General features: G+C 42.1%; 1 protein-coding gene and 1 pseudogene across 2 annotated transcripts in view; both read left to right on the top strand.

The window, feature by feature from the left end:
* The first annotated feature begins 38 nt into the window (after positions 1–38).
* Positions 39–13210, top strand: LOC125136634 (NADH dehydrogenase (ubiquinone) complex I, assembly factor 6-like; annotated as a pseudogene).
* A 1-nt stretch (position 13211) lies between these two features.
* Positions 13212–20501, top strand: part of HEXA (hexosaminidase subunit alpha) — a 29319-nt gene continuing 22029 nt past the window's right edge. Inside the window, exon 1 of one of the 2 annotated variants that reach the window (XM_047796439.1) lies at positions 13212–13513. In XM_047796439.1, coding sequence (XP_047652395.1) covers positions 13213–13513 — 301 coding nt within the window. In that variant the 5' untranslated portion in view covers position 13212. The remainder of the gene's footprint in view (positions 13514–20501) is intronic. The other variant, XM_047796440.1, reaches the window with a different exon arrangement.

A 20501-nucleotide genomic window follows, 5' to 3' on the forward strand; every position in this document is an offset into this window, starting at 1 on the left:
CTGCTGTGGAAATGATATCATGATGGCTATTTATTTTCCCTGCAGAATCCCAAAGCTCTGCTTTTGCACTGAAGGCCTTCAGTGTGGAACTGGCTCAAGCTGGTTAAAGAATCAGTCTCTGTGAAAACAATTGGACTGATGCGAATGCAGTTTTGGAAAAAAAAAATGTGGCCTATATATACCATGATAATCCACCCCATCAGCCTGTGGCTAATGAACAACAGAAGGTCTGTGCACCAGCAGAGCAGCCCTTGTTTCTGGGCCCCAGACTGACTTCACAGATTCCCAGTAAGGACGGCAAGCCAGGCCCCCACATGGGGGACTGAGAAGAAAAAAATGGATGGGAAGCTGCTATGAAAAATCGTAATTTGGGAGTTCCCATCGTGGCTCAGTCGTTAACAAACCTGACTAGTAGCCATGAGGACTTGAGTTCGATCCTTGGCCTCGCTCAACGGGTTAAGGATCTGGCGTTGCCATGAGCTGTGGTACAGGTTGCAGACGTGGCTTGGATACTGCGTTGCTATGGCTGTGGTGTAGGCCGGAAGCTGCAGCTCCGATTCAACCCCTAGCCTGGGACCTCCATACGCCGTGGGTGTGGCTCTAAAAAGACAAAGACAAAAAAAAAGTCATAATTTAGGGAGTTCCCTTTGTGGTGCAGCAGAAACAAATCTGACTAGTATCCTTAAGGATGCAGGTTCAATCTCTGGCCTTGCTCAGTGGGTCAGGAATCCAGTGTTGCCATGAGCTGTGGTGTAGGTCTCAGATGTGGCTGGGATCCTGAGTTGCTGTGACTGCAGTGTAGGCTGGCAGCTGTAGCTTTGATTCAACCCTTAGCCTGGGAACTTCCATATGCTGCAGGTGCAACCCTAAAATGTAAAAAAAGAAAAAAAAAAACAAACAACAACAACAAAAAACCATAATTTGACCTTGCAGTGGATCCTAAAAGTCATTGATGAAGGAGAAAAAAAATGTGGATGACAAAGCATATTATAATGTGCAGAAACTGGAAAATTGTGCTGAAAACACACAGATATCTCTTCTTGTTGTTTTTTGTTTTCTTTCTTTTATTTTCTTTTCTTTTTTGGCCACACCATGGTATGCAGAAGTTCCTGGGCCAGGGATTGAACTCATGCCACAGCAGTGACAACTCAGGATCCTTAACGCACTATGCCACAAGAGAACTCCCAGAGTTCTCTTCTTTAACGCTGGAAATACTGGGTGTAAAGGATCTTGGTGCAGACCATACTGTAAGTCATACTGGAAAAGCACAAGGCATTGTCATATACTTAAGAGCAATGTCCTATCATGATAGCACAAGAATGGTGTTCCTTCCCTTTTATATTTGCATGTTTGACAAATACAACACATAGTGTTTCACGAGAGAATTTTCTACAGAAGAACCAAGAATTAAAATGGGAGAAACATAATCTATGTCAGAGTGGGTTAAGATAACTGCAACATGTTTATCTAACAAAGGGCTTGTAGCAAGAATACATTAAGAACTCTTAAAAGTTGGGAGTTCCCGTCGTGGCTCAGTGGTTAACGAATCGGACTAGGAACCATGAGGTTGTGGATTCAGCCCCTGGCCTTGCTCAGTGGGTTAAGGATCCGGCGTTGCCATGAGCTGTGGTGTAGGTCGCAGACACAGCTCGGATCCTGCATTGCTGTGGTGTAGGCTGGCGCCTACAGCTCAGGCTACCGCTCTGATTAGACTTCTAGCCTCCATATGCCGCAGGGCTCTTCAAAGTGAAGAGGAAGGAAAGCAAAGTATTAGAGAGATGAAAAGTCCTTAATCGTTGTTTTGCAAGATATCAAAATGGCCAATAAACATACAAAAAGGTGCTTAACTTCATTAGTCATCAGAGAAAGGCAAATCAAACCACAATTATCACACAAGTGCAATTATCACTACACTTCCATCAGAATGGCTCAAAGGAAAAACTATTGGCAAATATGTGGAGCAACTGGAACTCTCCTATGCTTCTCTTGGCAGTGTAAATTGGTATCATCACTTTGGAAAAATGCTTGGCAGCATCTGCTGGAGCTGAGTAAACACATGCCCTCTTCCTTGCAAGTAGGTATGCAACAGGAAAGTGTCCTTACATCCACCAAAAAGCATGTATTATAACACTCACAGTGGCACATTTCATAATAGTCCCAAACTGGGAACTACTCAACTGCCCATCAACAGAAGAATGGAAAATTGGGGTACATTCATACAACGAAATAGCACACCGCAATATGAACAATCTATAAGCACACTGGAACTATGGATAAATGTCATGAACCCAATGCTGAGCAAAAGAAGCCAGACACTAAAGGGTATGATTCCACTCAAATTGAGTACAAAACAGGCAAAACTAATCTGTGTTGTCAGAAGTCAGAACTACTCGGGAGTACCCGTCGTGGCTCAGTGGAAAAAAATCTAGCATCCACGATGAAGCAGGTTCCATCCCTGGCCTCACTTACTGGGTTAAGGATCTGGTGTTGCCGTGAGCCATGGTGTAGGTCCCAGACACGGCTCAGATTGGGCCTTGCTGTGGCTGTGGAGTAGGTCGGCAGCTATAGCTGTGATTTGACCCCCTAGGCTGGGAACCTCCATATTCTGCGGGGAGGAAAAAAAAAAAAAGTCCGAAGTACTCTTTGGAGAAAGATGACTAGGGACTAGAAGGGGATAAGCAAGGGACTTTTAGGATGCTAGAGCTGTTCTATTTCTTGATCTGGGCACTGATTATCAGAGTTCTATATGTATACTTCAATAAAAAGTTAAAAAATAATTTAAACATATCAAGAATATATATCTTTTAAAATCAAGAATCTTATATACAGATGGCCAACAAACACATGAAAAAATGCTCAACATCGCTGATTATAAGAGGAATGCAAATCAAAACTACCATGAGATATCACCTCACACCAGTCAGAATGGCCATCATTAATAAATCCACAAATAACAAGTGCTGGAGGGGCTGTGGAGAAAAGGGAACCCTCCTGCACTGTTGGTGGGAATGTCAACTGGTACAGCCACTATGGAGAACAGTTTGGAGATACCTTAGAAATCTATACATAGAACTTCCATATGACCCCGCAATCCCACTCTTGGGCATCTATCCGGACAAAACTCTACTTAAAAGAGACACGTGCACCCGCATGTTCATTGCAGCACTATTCACAATAGCCAGGACATGGAAACAACCCAAATGTTCATCGACAGATGATTGGATTCGGAAGAGGTGGTATATATACACAATGGAATACTACTCAGCCATAAAAAAGAATGACATAATGCCATTTGCAGCAACATGGATGGAGCTAGAGAACCTCATACTGAGTGAAATGAACCAGAAAGACAAAGACAAATACCATATGATATCACTTATAACTGGAATCTAATATCTAGCACAAATGAACATCTCCTCAGAAAAGAAAATAATGGACTTGGAGAATAGACTTGTGGCTGCCTGATGGGTGGGGGAGGGAGTGGGAGGGATCGGGAACTTGGGCTTATCAGACACAACTTAGAATAGATTTACAAGGAGATCCTGCTGAATAGCATTGAGAACTTTGTCTAGATACTCATGTTGCAACAGAACAAAGGGTGGGGGAAAAAATGTAATGTATACATGTAAGGATAACCTGACCCCCTTGCTGTACAGTGGGAAAATAAAAAAAATTATTAAAAAAAATCAAGAATCTTAAAATGTATCTTTGGTAATTTCACCTCTAAGAATCTATAACATCAATATTTTATTATTAGGGCTTATTTACATAACCTCTTATCTACTAGAAACTCTGCTAGGTGCTTTGCATACATTAATCCAATTGCTTTTGTGAATCAATTTTTCTATTTTATTTCATAATTTGTTATTGTTAACATGGAAATAAGCTATCTTTTTCTTTTCTTTTCTTTTGTTCTTTTCTTTTTCTTTTTTGGCTTTTTAGGGCCTCATCTGCAGCATATGGAAGTTTCCATGCTGGGGGTTGAATCAGAATTGCAGCTTCTGGCCACAGCCACACTCACAGCAATGCAGGAACTGAGTTGCCTCTGGGACTTACACCACAGCTCTAGGCAAGGAACCTTAACCCACTGAGCAGGTCAGGCATAGAACCTGCATCCTCATGAATAGTAGCTGGGTTCATAACCTACTAGGCCACAACGGGAACTCCTAAGCTATCTTTTCTTATGTATTTATGTTTTACTAGGGTATTTGATTAAATTATTTTAATTCCAATCATTTGTTCAGATATTTTTCTTGAGCCTTCTAAGTAAACATCGTCTCATCTGCAAATATTGATAATTCTCTCTCTTCCTTTATAAAATGTGTTTTATTACACTGATTGGATAGTGTTTATTAAGAGTAGTGGGCAACCTTATCTTGCTCTTGACTTTATTTTTTTTATTCTTATTTTTTATTTTTTGTCTTTTTCCCTTTTCTAGGGCCTATGCTACAGCATATGGAGGTTCCCAGGCTAGGGGTCTAATTGGAGCTGTAGCCACCGGCCTACACCAGAGCCACAGCAATGTGGGATCCAAGCCGAGTCTGTGACCTACACCACAGCTCACGGCAACGCCGGATCCTTAACCCACTGAGCAAGAGCAGGGATCGAACCTGCAACCTCATGGTTCCTAGTCGGATTCATTAACCACTGCGCCACGATGGGAACTGTGATTGCTCTTGACTTCAATGAAACTGACTATGGCTTTTTGTTTCATATGTACATTCATTTTCATGTTAATGAAGTTTCATTCTACTTCTATTTTATATTTCTAATTTAGAAGAGCTGTATCAAATTTTTTAATCTATTTAACATAAACACTGCCTTTAATACTCTTCCTTTTGTTTATCTAGTTTCACGTTCCTGTAATAAAATGTTTGGACAGGTCACATTATTCTGATATACTTCTAGGCATATTTATTTTTATAGTTGGCCCAAGAATTATTTAGAATTTTTTTTTTGTCTTTTTGCCATTTCTTGGGCTGCTCCCGTGGCATATGAAGGTTCCTAAGCTAGGGGTCCAATTGGAGCTGTAGCCGCCGGCCTACACCACAGCCATAGCAATATGGGCTCTAAGCTTCATCTGCGACCTACACCACAGCTCACGGCAACGCCCGATCCTTAACCCACTGAGCAAGGCCAGGGATCCAACCCGCAACCTCATGGTTCCTAGTCAGATTCGTTAACCACTGCGCCACAACAGGAACTCCGAATTATTTAGAATTTAAAAAGTATATCCACGTATTTAGAAGTCCCCCCATTTTAATATATTATGCTCAAAGAAAACGTCCGTTAAGAATTCTAATTTTGGGGAGTTCCCGTCGTGGCTCAGTGGTTAACGAATCCGACTAGGAACCATGAGGTTTCGAGTTTGATCCCTGGCCTTGCTCAGTGGGTTAAGGATCCGGCGTTGCCGTGAGCTGTGGTGTAGGTCGCAGATGTGGCTCAGATCCCGCGTTGCTGTGGCTGTGGTGTAGGCCAGTGGCTACAGCTCTGATTGGACCCCTAGCCTGGGAACCTCCATATGCCGAGGGAGCGGCCCTAGCAAAGGCAAAAAGACAAAAAAAAAAAAAAAAAAGAAAAGAATTCTAATTTTTGGAACTTAGTAATATTTGCCTTTTTGCCAGTTTTTCTAAATGTCTTATGAACATTTAATAACTGTATAAGATAAAAAGTTTTAAATATATTTGTGTAGGATATAAGATTCTATTATACATTATTATAATCATCATTATTATTTTGCTTTTTTTTTTTTAGGGCCACATGTGTGGTATATGGAAGTTCCCAGGCCAGGGGGTGGAATTGGAGCTGCTGCTGCTGGTCTACACCACAGCCACAGCAACTCAGGAATCCGAGTGATGCCTGGGCCCTACATCACAGCTCACGGCAATGCTGGATACTTAATCCACTGAGTGAGGCCGGGGATTGAACCCATATCCTCATGGATACTAGTTGGGTTCATTATCGTTGAACCACAACAGAAACTCCAAAATCTATTATACTTAAATTACTAATGATATCATTCAAGATGTTTCCATTCTTATTTTTTCTGCACTTGATAGAATATTTTCAGAGAAATGTCAATGTTTCTCACCATGATTATAGTTTTTTCTTTTCCCATATATTTGTTCTGGTTTTTGCTTTATACATATTTCTTTGTTGTTAGGTGTCTGATTGTTTATGCTGTCTATTTTCTTTATGAATTATACCTTTTATCATTAAAAATATTCATCTTCAATTTAATTTTTTTGTCCTGGGTTTTGTCAGATGTTAATAAAAGCCTTCCTTGCTCTTTTTGTTTGCATTCTCCTAGCATATCTCTGACCATTCTTTTACTGTCATCACTTTGGTTTCATTTAAAATGTCTCTTACCAAGATTTATCCTGTTCTTTGCTCAATTTGAGTTGTTTTGTCTTTTATGGGGGAATTTAACCTATTTACATATACAGTGATAGTTTAGATATAGTTGGCTTATTTCTATCCTCTTATTCTTTGTATTTTTGGTTAAATATATAGTCATGTTGCTTCCTTCCCTCCCCCCCTTATTTTTTTCAGAATGATCCAGCTTCTTTTTCTACAATATGTAGAAGGCATGAATCCTGTTTCTCTCTTGCTTGAGTTTACATGTCAATTTTACTAGATACATCTTTTAAAAAATTAATTCCAAGGCATTATCAGTAGTGATGAGAAGATAAATACTAATGTAGGAAGAGAGTAATAAACCCGGCATTTTCATACATTATTGATGGAAATGTAAAATCTTATCGCCTGTTTCCAAGTGTTTATAGTGAGGGGGTGGGAAAAGTAGACAGAAACCACGGAGGGCCTGGGGCTACTCTAAGTCTCATTTAAGCTAGCAAACTGAAGGATGAAATTTCCAAATGAAAAACAAAGTATTCATGGTGAGAAAGGATGGTAATAGATGCTGGCATAACAACCAATATCCTTTATAATGGTCATTGCAGCATTGTTTCTAACTGAGAAAACCTGGGAGCCACCTAAATGTGCAGCAACAGGGAATTGGTGAAATTATAGAATGTGCACACAATTCCTCCGGGGAGATCAGAAGAATGTTGACTTACACAGAACTTTGAAAGATAGCAGACTCTCCAGAAGCATACACAGGAGAATGAGAGGACTCGGGGGCTGGAAATTTATGGAAAATTATAGATCTATTATGCCAAGTCATGTGTGAACAGAGGTTATAAAGAAGCTGATGTAACTGTCAAGCGATGTGGAAAAACTGATCAGAGAAACAGATAGAGAGGAACAGAAAAGCCATGAGAGAGAGGGAGATGAGAGAGTCATCAGGTCCTTGATTTCTGCTCTTTCTGCAGTTAGGTTTTCTGCTCTTCTGGGTTGTTATGCATATCACTTCAGTAGACCTCCTTTTCTCCGCAATGACATAATAAGTCATTAATCCTTGCAAGCAAAAGCCATGTCATGGAGATAAAGTCAATACATTTTGACAACATGAGGACTTAGGACCTATCTATATTTAAAGGTAGGAGGCAAAGGAAGTCAGATTTTCTGGTAAGCCCTTCATCCTCATCCACACCTCTAATCTCAGCTTACTCTTACTAGCTACCATCTCTCCTCTGGACTCCTTTTGACCCTCACAAACTTCTCTCTCACCAGAGTCCTCTTTCTCCCAAATTTTTAGCCTTCCTTCCCTTTTCCTATTTCCCTTGACTGTTCCATATATCTTTATGATCTCAACTGTCATCTTAAAGCAGATGATGCCCAGAGCTCTCTTGGCCCCGCTAAATATCCCAACTTTGCTGTCCTTCGAGCTCCCCCACAAAGCAGCATGTCTCAGAGCCCATCATCTTTTCCCCAAACTTGGCCCTTCCTTTTGTATTTGGTCAATGGCACCATCATTCCCTCGGGAAACCAGACGCGTACACCCTCACATTTTTTTCTCTCCTTTTCCCTCTGTCCTCATTCCCACCCCACTCAGGTAGTTGAGTTCTATCATCTTGTACTGAAATATTGCATTTGAGCCATATCCCTCTTTCCCACTGTCAATCTTTTTGCTCAGATCTGCTGAAAGTTCCCTTGGGGCTTTAATTTTTCCAATTTTTTTTCCTTTTTGGCCGCCTTGTGGCATATGCAGTTCCAAGGCTAGTTATCAGATCTGAGCCACAGTTGCAACCTATGTCACAGTGGCAGCAATGCCAGATCCTTTAACCCACTGTGCCAGGCTGAGGATCAAACCTGTGTCCTGGCCCTGGAGATGCCACCGATCCCATGGCATCACAGCAAGAACTCTGTTTTTCTAATTTTCTGACCATAGAAAAACACCTGCATAAATACTCAGGAAATTCTTTTTGAAAAGTCTATGTGTTGGAGTTCTCTTGCAGTGCAGCAGGTTAAGGATCTGGCATTGTTACTGCAGTGATTCGAGTCATTGCAATGGTGAGGGTTCGATCCCTGGCCGGGGAGTTTCAACATGCCGTGCTCAAGGCTGAAAAAAAAAAGTTCATGTGGGAGTTCCTGTTGTGGCTCAGTGGAAACAAATCTGACTAGTATCCATTAGGACGTAGGCTCGATCCCTGGCCTTGCTCAGTGGGTTAAGGGATTCGGTGTTGCTGTGGCTGTGGTATAGGCTAATTTGACCCCTAGCACAGGACTTTCACATGCCGTGGGTGCAGCCCTAAAAAGACCAAAAAGAAAAAAGTTTATGTATTGCTTAGAATTGGATAGATGTAAGACAATTATTGCAAGAGATATATATTTAGAGTTAGGAAAAGTTGTTAAGAATGAATTAGGAACTAAATATGAATAAGATACCTGGGTGGTTATATGATAGATATGAGAAAAGAGGGGATAAAGCTCAAAAAGGAAGACAAACTGGACACGGAATATTTTTAGTAACCCCAAGGAATGCTGTACATGTTCAGTAGAGGGAAACTGGGAAGCATTTTGTAATTCTGGAAATAGGATGGGAGGGGCTGGCGGTAACAGTATACAGCAGAGGTAGGGATGCCTCATGTGAACTGGAATGGGTCTAAACTCCATAAGGGGGCCTAAACAATTTTGGCCATCTCCACTACTGTAAACTTTGACAAGTTAAACAAAACTTAAGTCTCACTGGTCTGGCTAGCCAGTGCAGGAGAAGAGAAATGAAGCCATGAACACCAAGTGAATTTAGCTCTGCATTCTCTGAGTTCCACAGCACACAGAAATGGTCAGGTTGTTTAGACAGCTCTTAGCCGCAGACCTAACCTCCCTGCCCACGGATTTCCTCATTCAATTCCTCCACATACATTAACAGATTAATCTTAGCAAATTTCAACTCTGGTCTTGTCACTCCTCAAGTAAACAAATTCAACTAGCTTACTCAAGAGTAAGATCCCAACACAGTCTTCAGCCAGCTTTCAAGGAAGTGTGATAGATGTCTTAAGCAATAGGCTCTGGCACAGAAAATCTTGGTCTAAATACTGGTTTTGACAACTATCTATGGGGCCATAGTTATTTTAACCCTCAGAGCCTGTTTACTTACCTGTGTGTGAAATGTAGGTAATACTAAATTTCATACAACTGTTGTGAGAGATCAGTAAAACAGCATATATCTAGTACACGGTACCTTGATCAAGAACTTCCTCCTTTCCTTACTTCACGACCTGGCTTCAACCTACTTTTCTAACATTATTTTTGTTACTGTTTCTCTTTATTCCCTATTAGTTCCAGCCAAACAGCATTGCTTGGCATTCCCTTCATGGCACAGAGGTTAATGAACCCGACTAGGAACCATAAAGATGCAGGTTCAATCCCTGGCCTCACTCAATGGGTTAAGGATCTGGTGTTGCCATGAGCTGTGGTGTAGGTTGCAGAGGTGGCTTGGATCCTGCATTGCTGTGGCTGTGGTGTAGGCCAGCAGCTGCAGCTCTGATTCGACCCCTAGCCTGGGAATCTCCATATGCCGCAGGTGTGGCCCTAAAAGGAAAAAACAAAATAAATAAATAAATAAATTTTAAGGGCTCTCTGACATGTTGACAAAAGAAGAAAGGAAGGAAGGAAAGAAAGAAAGGCCCTAGAGGAGATGTCTAAGTGCTTCCCAAAGTTTCTCACGTTGTAGCACACACAGGAGATTCCTCTTGGCTGGAGATGACTGACTAGATATCTAGTTGCCCCCATGCTCTGCCTGGCCACCCTGAGGACTGGGGTAGGAGGGTGTCACTGTCTCAGTACACCTGTACTCCATCACAGCATACCTGTTGGTCTGTTCTAGGCTAAGACCTGAAGGATAAAAAAAGGCTAAGTAGAAGAGGAAATACTCAGGGCCCTTCACTCATTCATTTAACAAGTCTTTTTTTGAGAATCTACAATGTGCTAGACACTGAGCGAGGGGCTAGGAATACAACAATGAACACAGAACCTGCCCCAAAGGAGCTTTTACTCTAGTGGATAAGACAGACAAATGGACAGGCCATTACAATACTGAGGTAAGTGTTCCAATGGAGATAAGCTCAAAGAGGTATGGAACCTTATCCAGATTTGAGGAGTTAGAGAAGATTTACAGGGTGGTAAAATATAAGTTTAGACCTTCAAGTAGGTGGTGGGAGTGGGAGGTGGGAAAGGCATTCCAGAGAGAAGTGAATATGGCAGAAGTGAGATAATTATGGCCCTTTTTCGCTTCTCACTATCTCCATAAACCCTATGCTCAATATACCATCTTTTTCCAAATTTCTGTGCTTTGCCCATGCTCCCCTTCCCTGCCAACACAAATGTTTTGGGAGCCAGCTCAAGTCACTTCCTCTTTGATAGACTTCCCCAGGGAAAATGAGTCATTCCCTCATCTCTTTCCACACTGATGACTCAAATCTATGAGCCAAAAATCTGGACACATTGTCTAACAGTGAATTCTTTTTCTGATATGTAAACTAATTTTATTAGAAGCTATACATATGGAAATTAAATGTTTTAATCATTTAACACATTGTCTTAATAAAAGGAAAAACAGAGAAAACCACCAGATATTATACACCAAATATTATCTGTCATTATTTTTGTTATTCATCTATTGTCAAAATTGATGGCAATGTTATATATGCACAAAACTAAAGAGTTTACATATTCTTAAATAACTATTAATTTTAATTTTGGGTACTATCTCTTTGCTTGGCTCTGAATATTTATCTGGATTATGATGATTTTTAAAAAGATTTTAGTGGTTGTTCAAGACGTCTCTGATTGTCTGATATACTGGTCAGAGAAGGAGGATGATTAGAATAATATGTTTGCAATACTCTCTCAGCAAAAATCTCTAAGTATTTTCATTAGTAATTTTTATAGTCTTCTTATTTGGGTTCGGTTCCTTTATTTTGCCACTCTTTTGTGTAAATTACTTCTCTCCTGATCCAGGGTGAGTGTCACACTTTAAGGGGTGCCTTGGCATTTGTTCAATCCTGAGACCCCCTTTGAACCAATTGCTCTCACCTTCGAACCTGCTCTGAACTCTCCCCAAACTACCCATCCTGTGAGACAGTGGGCTTATTATGAAGTTGGTTCTTCTGACAATGATTCTGGATCTCCTTCCTAAGTCCCTTGGGTAAATGTCTCTCCTGACTGGTGGAATACCTATAGACTTGCTAGCGGTAGAAATTAGTGTAAATATCCAACTGTAGGATCTGTAACTGTAATTGTGAAATCTAATTTCTCCTTCCTCTGTTACAAGGGCCATTCTAAGCGATAGCCTTCTAAGAGAAATTTCTTCTTCTTTTTTTTTTTTTGTCTTTTTGCCTTTGCTAGGGCCGCTCCCTCAGCATATGCAGGTTCCCAGGCTAGGGGTCCAATCAGAGCTGTAGCCGCTGGCCTACACCACAGCCACAGCAACGCGGGATCCGAGCCACATCTGTGACCTACAACACAGCTCACGGCAACGCCGGATCCTTAACTCACTGAGCAAGGCCAGGGATCGAACCCACAACCTCATGGTTCCTAGTGGGATTCGTTAACCACTGAGCCTGACTGGAACTCCCTGAGAGAAACTTCTTGATGAACCCTAGAAAGTTACAAAAGTGAAAGACAATGTTTCTTTACCTGATTTCCCATTATGAGCCATGTATATATAACTGTTAAATTAGGTACTTGAAACCTAAATGTAAGTGATCGTGATTTTAAAGAGCCCTATATTTTAAAGAGTTCACTTTCCTGATCTTTGCACTTATTCTAAAGCTAAAATGCAATTTCATGATAAAAAAATTACCTACTGGCTAAATAATGACACACAGTATTATTTTTTTCTCCTTTTTCAGCGAGGGGCTAAACTATGCTCCCATAATACAGTGGTGAATGAGGAAGACTGGGTCCCTGACTCAGAATTGGGTGTTCTCACTGATCAGCCCTCAAGCCTCTCTTGTATTAACTCCTCTGCTTCTGGATACCCACTATTTTCTGGATCTACAGCTTTCTTCCTTTCCCTAAAGTCCTGACCATCAGATTTCCTATGAAAATCCCTGCGGGACTTATTTTGGGGTCTTATCTCTGAGCATTCTCCAACCTGTATGCAAAGTTTAATGATTTACTGCTTGCAGGAGGTACAGGACCTACCCTGTTTGTGGAGTTTTGTCTGCAAGGAGGTGATTTGGGGGCAGTTACTAGGAGATTATCAACCATCAAGAAAGAGCCCACGGAGGCAGGAAATGGGACGCCTCAAGCTTGCTTTGAAAATGCACATCCCCCCCGCCCCCAGGGATAAGCAGATCCCATTTTTGTCATTTTTATGATGCTCTCCCTAGCTGAGCCATTCTGACTGCCAGCCCCTGTATGCCCCACAGCATTTCACTTCACAAGGACCTGTGGTTTCAAGCCTCCATTTTTCTGCTTCTGAAGTTCTCCGGGGCTGGGACGTCCTTTACCCCCCAGCAGGCCTGGCGACCTCTTATTCCGCGTTCAAGATTCCGGAAACTTTCCTTTTTCGCTGGCCCACTCGGCCTCCCGACAAGGGGCTCCTAGCCTCTGGTGCGTTTATAACTCTGTGACCGCAGGCCTGGCATCTGCGGTGGCGCATTAGCTACTGCCCCAGCAGGCGGGTGAGCTGCCAGCATCTGGGCCATCACCGAGGTTCGCACCACCCAACGCAGGCCGCACGAACTCCGGTCTCACGCCGGGACTGGAGAGGCCAGGACTAGGTCCTCCGGAATTCCTGGTGAGAAGCCGTCTCTGGTCACGTGACCCGCCAATTGTCACGCGGACGCCGCTCACCTGACCATGGTGTCACGTGACTCGGCCAGCTGGGAGAGAAGAGACCGGCGGGCCATGGCAGCCTCCACGCTCTGGTTTTCGCTGCTATTGGCGGCAGCTTCCGCTGGGCGGGCGACGGCCCTGTGGCCATGGCCCCAGTACATCAAAACTTCCGACTGGAGCTACACCATCGTACCGCACACCTTCCAGTTCCAGTACCACAGGAGTTCGGCCGCGCAGGTGGGCTGCTCCGTCCTCGACGAGGCCTTCCAACGCTACCGTGACCTGCTCTTCGGTTCCGTGACTTTGCACTTTCCCCATCGCGTGGGTAAGTCGGACCCGCCTTGTCTGGTTCCGGGCTCCGAGAGGGCCTGCCTTGGGACACCCTCCCCTAAGCCTCCTGAGACGCCCTTCCTGTGGCTTTTGCACAATCCGCTAGTCCATCCCAGCTTTCTGGGCTCCACGTCCACCTCCCCCTTTTCTCCTCTCTGCTTCCCCAAGGATTAGTCCCCCACCTCCATTCATTTCTTCACTGGGCTGACCACTGGGGTCAGGGCTCCTCCGGAATCCTGCTCTCGAGCTACGTATTTCACCAAAAAGGTCTGCTTTAGGAGTACAATTCAATCAGGATGGAAAATTACTGAAAACATTGTGCCGGTAGAGATAGAAGGTTATCCCTCTGACCTTGTTCAAGTGTCCAAGGTTCTAGTGAGGTTGCGACCAGGGCTGGGGAGAGGATACCAGAGCTGACACCCCAAATTGGTAAGACAAGGTAGAGAGATGTGTTGACCTATGCAAAGTACATGAACGCATCTGACATGTAGCATATTAGGTAAATGTTTTAACTGGGAGAGAAATCATAGAACACTGCCATCAGGAAATGAGTCTTGAGCAGCCACATAAAGTGAGGTGGTAGATATAATTGGCCAGGAGAGAAAGAAGGGTTTTCCAGGAGGGAAGGAAGGCTTGAGCAAAGGCTCAAAAGATTATGATTGAACTCAAAGTGCTGGGCTGGTGTGTGATGAGGGTGGGAACTGGGGAGGGGTGAGGTTCAAGAGAGTGTGGGATTGAAATGAAGAGTCAGAGTGCTTTGGATATGGCTTTCATATGAAATAGCAGGGGCTGGCAATTTTCTTTAAGGCAGTTGCTGAGAGTTGTGTTTGAGGAAGGTTATTTCACAGCAAATTGATGAGTACAGTCATGAATAGAGTCAGCAATGAAAAGAAATAAAATTCTACTTTATAAGCTTAAAATTTAGAGTTTTCTAGAAACTTTCTGCAATCTAGTCCTCTGGTGTTGAGGTATTTATGGAGGGAAGCCATATTTATGGGGTTGGGCCATATGGTAATAGCATTTTGTCTGGCGTTTTAAGTATGCTTAAATTACTTTTTATTTTTTAATGTTGAAAATTAATTAATTAATTTAAATTACTCAAATGAATTTATCACATCTGTAGTTGTATAATGATCATAACAATCTGATTTCACAGGATTTCCATCCCACAGCCCAAGCACATCCCCCACCCCCCAAACTGTCTCCTCCGGAGACCATAAGTTTTTCAATTTCTGTGAGTCAGCATCTGTTCTGCAAAGAAGTTCAGTCTCTCCCTTTTTCAGATTCCTCATGTCAGTGAAAGCGCTTAAATTACTTTTTAAAAGTTCTCATTTGATATATAGAATTAAAAACATTTAATTAAACAGATGGCACTGAGAGTGTGACGGATGATTTAGGGAAAGAAATAACACCAAAGGTATTTCTTTCCATTAGGCTAAGGTAAGTTGCATTAGGCTAAGGTAAGATGCATTAGGCTGAGGAGGATAAAAGGCCTGCTCTTGTGTGCGTGGTTGAATCCTTCATGACAAAAATAGACTGCCTCGAAGAAGGATGGTGCTCAGAATGTTTATTTTGGTATAGAAAACTTAGGGTCTGACTTGGATCTGCCCTCTATTTGGTTTGGTACATGCCTATTCATTTGGTGCTTACAAGAATGATATATAACCTAGGTCCAAGCTTTGCAGTCCAATTGGGGGAATAGGAAGCAAAAGGATGCAGTGTGTTATAAAATGCTTAAAAGACAATTAGAATGTTTACTATTATTATATGTTAGAATAATTTTCTACTTCTAAATGAAGCTTTTATCTCCCTTGCTATAGGACTACAGCTTAATCAAGAAAATGGAAATGAGGTTATATGACAATGCTGTGCTGTAAATTATTTAATTTAATTTATTTATTTAGTCTTTTGCCTTTTCTTGAGCCACTCCCACGGCATTTGGAGGTTCCCAGGCAGCTGTAGCCACTGGCCTACACCAGAGCCACAGCAACTCGGGATCCAAGCTGCATCTGTGACTCACACCACAGCTCACAGCAACGCCAGATCCTTAACCCACTGAGCAAGGCCAGGGATCGAACCCAAAACCTCATGGTTCCTAGTTGGATTCGTTAACCACTGCGCCACAACGGGAACTCTGCTGTGCTGTAAATTCTTTAATGAAAGAGACTTACAGACAGCTAAGAAACTAAATAAAGTGTTTATTTCAATTTATTACCATCCTATAAGTGAATCTGCTCTGTTAGTTGAGGGTTCTTATCCATTGAGAGAGAATGAAAACTGGTGTGGATGAACATCAGCAAAGACAGACAAGTAACTTCCTTCTCTACTGTTCTGCCTATGGAGGCTTCTCTTTGGAACAGCTTCCTAGAGAGGCTTTTGGAGGCCTTGAACCATAATCCTATTTTTTGAAAACAAGGCTGAATCTATGGGGGAAAACAACATCAGCACAGCCCAAACCATACCATATTTCCCTATGGGGTTGATTTTAGTAAAGAAAACCACATTTGCAAGTTAAAACTTAGCTGAAGCTTTCTGTCTCTTTCCTCCAAATAACTTCCTGGTAGGCTCTGGGCCAGTGTTTTGCTTAATGCAGCACAATTTCTGGATTTGAATCTGGAATTCAGTTAAGTTCATACTTCATTTTCTAAAAACCAAGTCTAGTATTGAGGTTCAACTCTAGTCTGAATTCGCCTTCAGTTGTTGCCGGTAGTCCATTAATTGCTAAATGGTCTGTGGGGGTGTTTAGTATTTACTACCTGTCTTTGTAATTGAGAAGTATTTCTGCCACCTGGAGGATGTGTGTTGTATGATGTTAAACTTGTTAAATGGAATTATTTTAGGCTCTAGATACTTGAATGAACCCAGTTTTCTGTTTTGATTATTAAACCACATCCTGTTTGTGAATCAAAGATCTGATTATTTGGGAGTGCACCCATCTAATGTTGCTCCAAATACTTTTGGGGAGCTGATACAGCCCAGGTAAAGTGACTAAATTCAATTATGTCATATGACTGCATTTTTCTTTACTTCTCCTGAAACTAGTTGATTGAAGTCATAGCCCTTAAGAGTTATTCCCATCCTGTCCTGATTTTCACAACACATCCCCGAGTTACTTAGGATGCCATTGTCCCTGAACAGAATAATTGGGGCTTCCTCCCCAAGCCCTTTTGTTCTAGAATGCAAGGAAGATTATTGTATGAGTATCATTCTGCAGCCATTATTAATATTTGACTTGTCCTTCCTCAGATATTAAACAAGTGACCAAGCTAATAAATGGCATAATTCATTATAATCTGAATCTCCTAAAATACCTCCTTTGGCCATTCCTTCTATAACTATGCCTGGATCTTAGAAGACTCTTAATTATTTGTTGGTATTGTTAACTTAAAAGGGCTACTTTGTATAAAAGTTTGTAAAAAGACCCCATGGTTTTTGTTCATTTCTAAGATCATCAAAAAGGAGGTGATTTGCAGGTTTCATTTAGAATTGACTGTCTTTCAAGTTTCACATCTGGAGTATTGGCATGTGATTCCAGGGAAAGGAGAATTACACTAGGCTTTGGTCCCAACTCAGGCTGCTCTTCACAAAGTTGGAGACACGCTGGGGATACATCTAGAGAGTGTAGGAGGAAAACCGATAAGGAGCAACTGGGCTGGGGAGAAAGAGGCATGCTGATGAGCTCTCTCCACTTTAAATGTCCACTTTAACCTTTCCCATAACAAGGACAAGGCAGAGCCTTGTGTAAGACTTGATTGCCATTTACGTATGTTGTCTTAAAAACAAAGAGGAAGAAAATGCAGGAAGAGAGTTTTGTAGTTGAATTATTTTCCTTGGGAAGGAGTATGTGGAGGATAAAGGGACACATGAGGAGAAATACGGTTGAGTTGGGAAGAATAGGTAGCAGGAGCATAGTTTTCAAGTGAGGGCAAAATAATTGTGTTCCATTTTGAATCCCTAGGCCTAGATTAGCTTGACCTGTAGTCCTCTCTTCTCACAACTCTTGTTTTTTTCCTTATTGCTAAATCATAATGCTTTTCCAATAGCCCCAAATAGTACAGAGCCCAAGAAGCTCAGCTTGGTCAAGATGTATCTGGGTAGTCTGGACCTAGTTTATGACAGACTCTAGTCTTTATTTCCTTGAGTTATCACTGCTCCCCCTCTCCCTCTGCCTTGGTGTTCTGCTTGCAGACCAATTGCAGTAGAGGACTCAGGGACTGGAACATGATTTATTCTGGAATCAGCCAGAAAAGGTTTATCAGTCTCCTCTTTAACCATGTGCTCTTGGCAAATTGCCTAATTTGTAAGCAGCTGCTGCTGCTTTTTGTTTTTTAAATATGCCTACATTCCAAGAATTTCCTAAGAACAGGAGATAATGATGAGTGTCTTCACAAACTTTGAAGGAGGATCCACAGTAGAAGGAAGAACCTGGTGTGTGGTTTTTTTTTTTTTTTTTTTGAGTACTGCACCTGTGGCATATGGAAGTTCCTAAGCTAGGGGTCTAATCAGCTACAGCTGCCAGCCTACACCACAGCCACAGCAATGCCAGATCTGAGCCATGTCTGTGACCTATACCACAGCTTATGGCAATGCCAGATCCTTAACCTACTGAGCAACGCCAGGGATTGAACCCGCATCCTCATGGATACTAGTCAGATTCATTACTGCTGAGCCACTAAGTAAACTCCAAGAACTTGGTGACTTAAAAAAATGAAACAAAATGGCGATCATTAATAAGTCCACAAATAACAAATGCTGGAGGGGGTGTGGAGAAAAGGGGACCCTCCTGTGCTGCTGGTGGGAATGTAAACTGGTACAACCACTATGGAGATCAGTATGGAGATACCTTAGAAATCTATACAAAGAACTACCATATGAGCCAGCAATCCCACTCTTGGGCATCTATCCGGACAAAACTCTACTTAAAAGAGACACGTGCACCCGCATGTTCATTGCAGCACTATTCACAATAGCCAGGACATGGAAACAACCCAAATGTCCATCGACAGATGATTGGATTCGGAAGAGGTGGTATATATACACAATGGAATACTACTCAGCCATAAAAAAACAAAATAATACCATTTGTAGCAACATGGATGGAACTAGAGACTTTCATACTGAGTGAAGTAAGTTAGAAAGAGAAAGATAAATACCATATGATATCACTTATATCTGGAATCTTACATACGGCACAAATGTACCTTTCCACAGAAAAGAAAATCATGGACTCGGAGAATAGACTTGTGGTTGCCGGGGTTGGGGGGAGTGGGGTGGTTGGGGAGCTTGGGATTAATAGATACAAACTATTGCCTTTGGAATGAGTAAGCAATGAGATCCTGCTATGTAGCACTGAGAACTATGTCCAATCACTTATGATGGAGCATGATAATGTGAGAAAATAGAATATGTACATGTATATGTAACTGGGTCACCATGCTATACAGTAGAAAAAAAATGTATTGGGGAAATAACTATTAAAAATAATAATTGCAAAAAATAAAAAATAATTAAAAAATGAAACAAAATAAAAATAAGATTCCTAAGCCCCAGCGCTTCCCTTCCTCCCATGTCCTTACACTCCACTTCCTCACCTCCACGCAGAATGAAGCAGGGCATTGGAGAGGTTTGGCCAGTTGATATCTTCTTTTTTGATTTTTAACAGTAGATGGTGGGCTCCCACTCTCCTTATAGTTCCACAGTCTTGCTGGGGTATATTGTCTATTTCTTAGCCTGTCAAAGACATAAACCTCAATCCTTTTCCTAACAATTTGTCGACTGAAATAAAAATGCACATCAATGTGAGAGTTGTGAGTTTCTTTTATTTGGGTACTTACTGAAGACTATAGCCCAGGAGACCACTCTCAGATAGCTCTAAGGAACTGCTCTGAAGAGGTAAGGAGGGAGGCCAGTATGTCTGTGATTTTAGAGAACAGGTATGTACAGTTCATGCACACATCTCGGTAGAAGGATACTACCAGTCACAAGAACAGACACCTTAGTTCATGATTTTAGTGCTTTTCTAAGTATGGGAAGATACGGGAATCTGGATTCATATAATTTTCTTCTGAAAATATCTAACTATCTGAAGGCCTGTTCTGCCAGTTTTCTCAGAGCACAGAGGGCCTCATTCCTGAACTCTGCCCTGAACTCCTATCAGACTGTGTTGAATGTCAGAGATTGCAGGGGCTAATCACCCAATCCTTGTAGAACCAGATGGCGAATGATATTCTTTAGGCGACAGAAGGAAAGGAGTTTTACTGCTTAACTAATATTTCTTTTAGACATGAAAGAGGTTATGCTTACGTTTCTGCATTTTCCTAAATTTCCTCTGTGGGCCCTGGAAATAAGTGATAGGATACAGAGTCAATGGGCAACATCGAGAGGTTTAACCAATTGGAAGAGGAGCTTGCTCCCTCTTTTGTGGGGCCCCTGACAGCAAAGTCAGCTGAGAGGCTGGATCTGTAGAGGGGAGAAAGGGATAGGGGTGAAGGATTTTCTGTGATCTGCATTTAAAGTTTATGGGCCCGGAGTTCCCGTCATGGCACAGTGGTTAATGAATCCGACTAGGAACCATGAGGTTGTGGGTTCGATCCCTGGCCTCGATCAGTGGGTTGGGGATCCGGCGTTGCCGTGAGCTGTGGTGTAGGTTGCAGATGTGGCTCAGATCCTGCATTGCTGTGGCTGTGGCATAGGCCTGCGGCTACAGCTCTGATTGGACCCCTAGCCTGGGAACCTCCATATGCCACGGGAAGTGGCCCTAGAAAAGGCAAAAAAAATAATAAATAAATAAATAAATAAATAAAGTTTATGGGCCCAAGGTCTGTTGTAGTAGAGAAATGGGTCTGCTTTCCTTCTCTATCCCTGGCAGTAGTGAATAAGACCTATTGTTGGATCAGGACCTTCTCTCTTTTCTTTCTCCTACATCTGTTTTAAGTTTCTGTTATTGCTGAAGCTCCCTGGCCATGCACACCGTCCTGATCCTG

This window comes from Phacochoerus africanus, chromosome 9 (assembly GCF_016906955.1).
Source record: "Phacochoerus africanus isolate WHEZ1 chromosome 9, ROS_Pafr_v1, whole genome shotgun sequence".
NCBI classification, from domain to species: domain Eukaryota; kingdom Metazoa; phylum Chordata; class Mammalia; order Artiodactyla; family Suidae; genus Phacochoerus; species Phacochoerus africanus.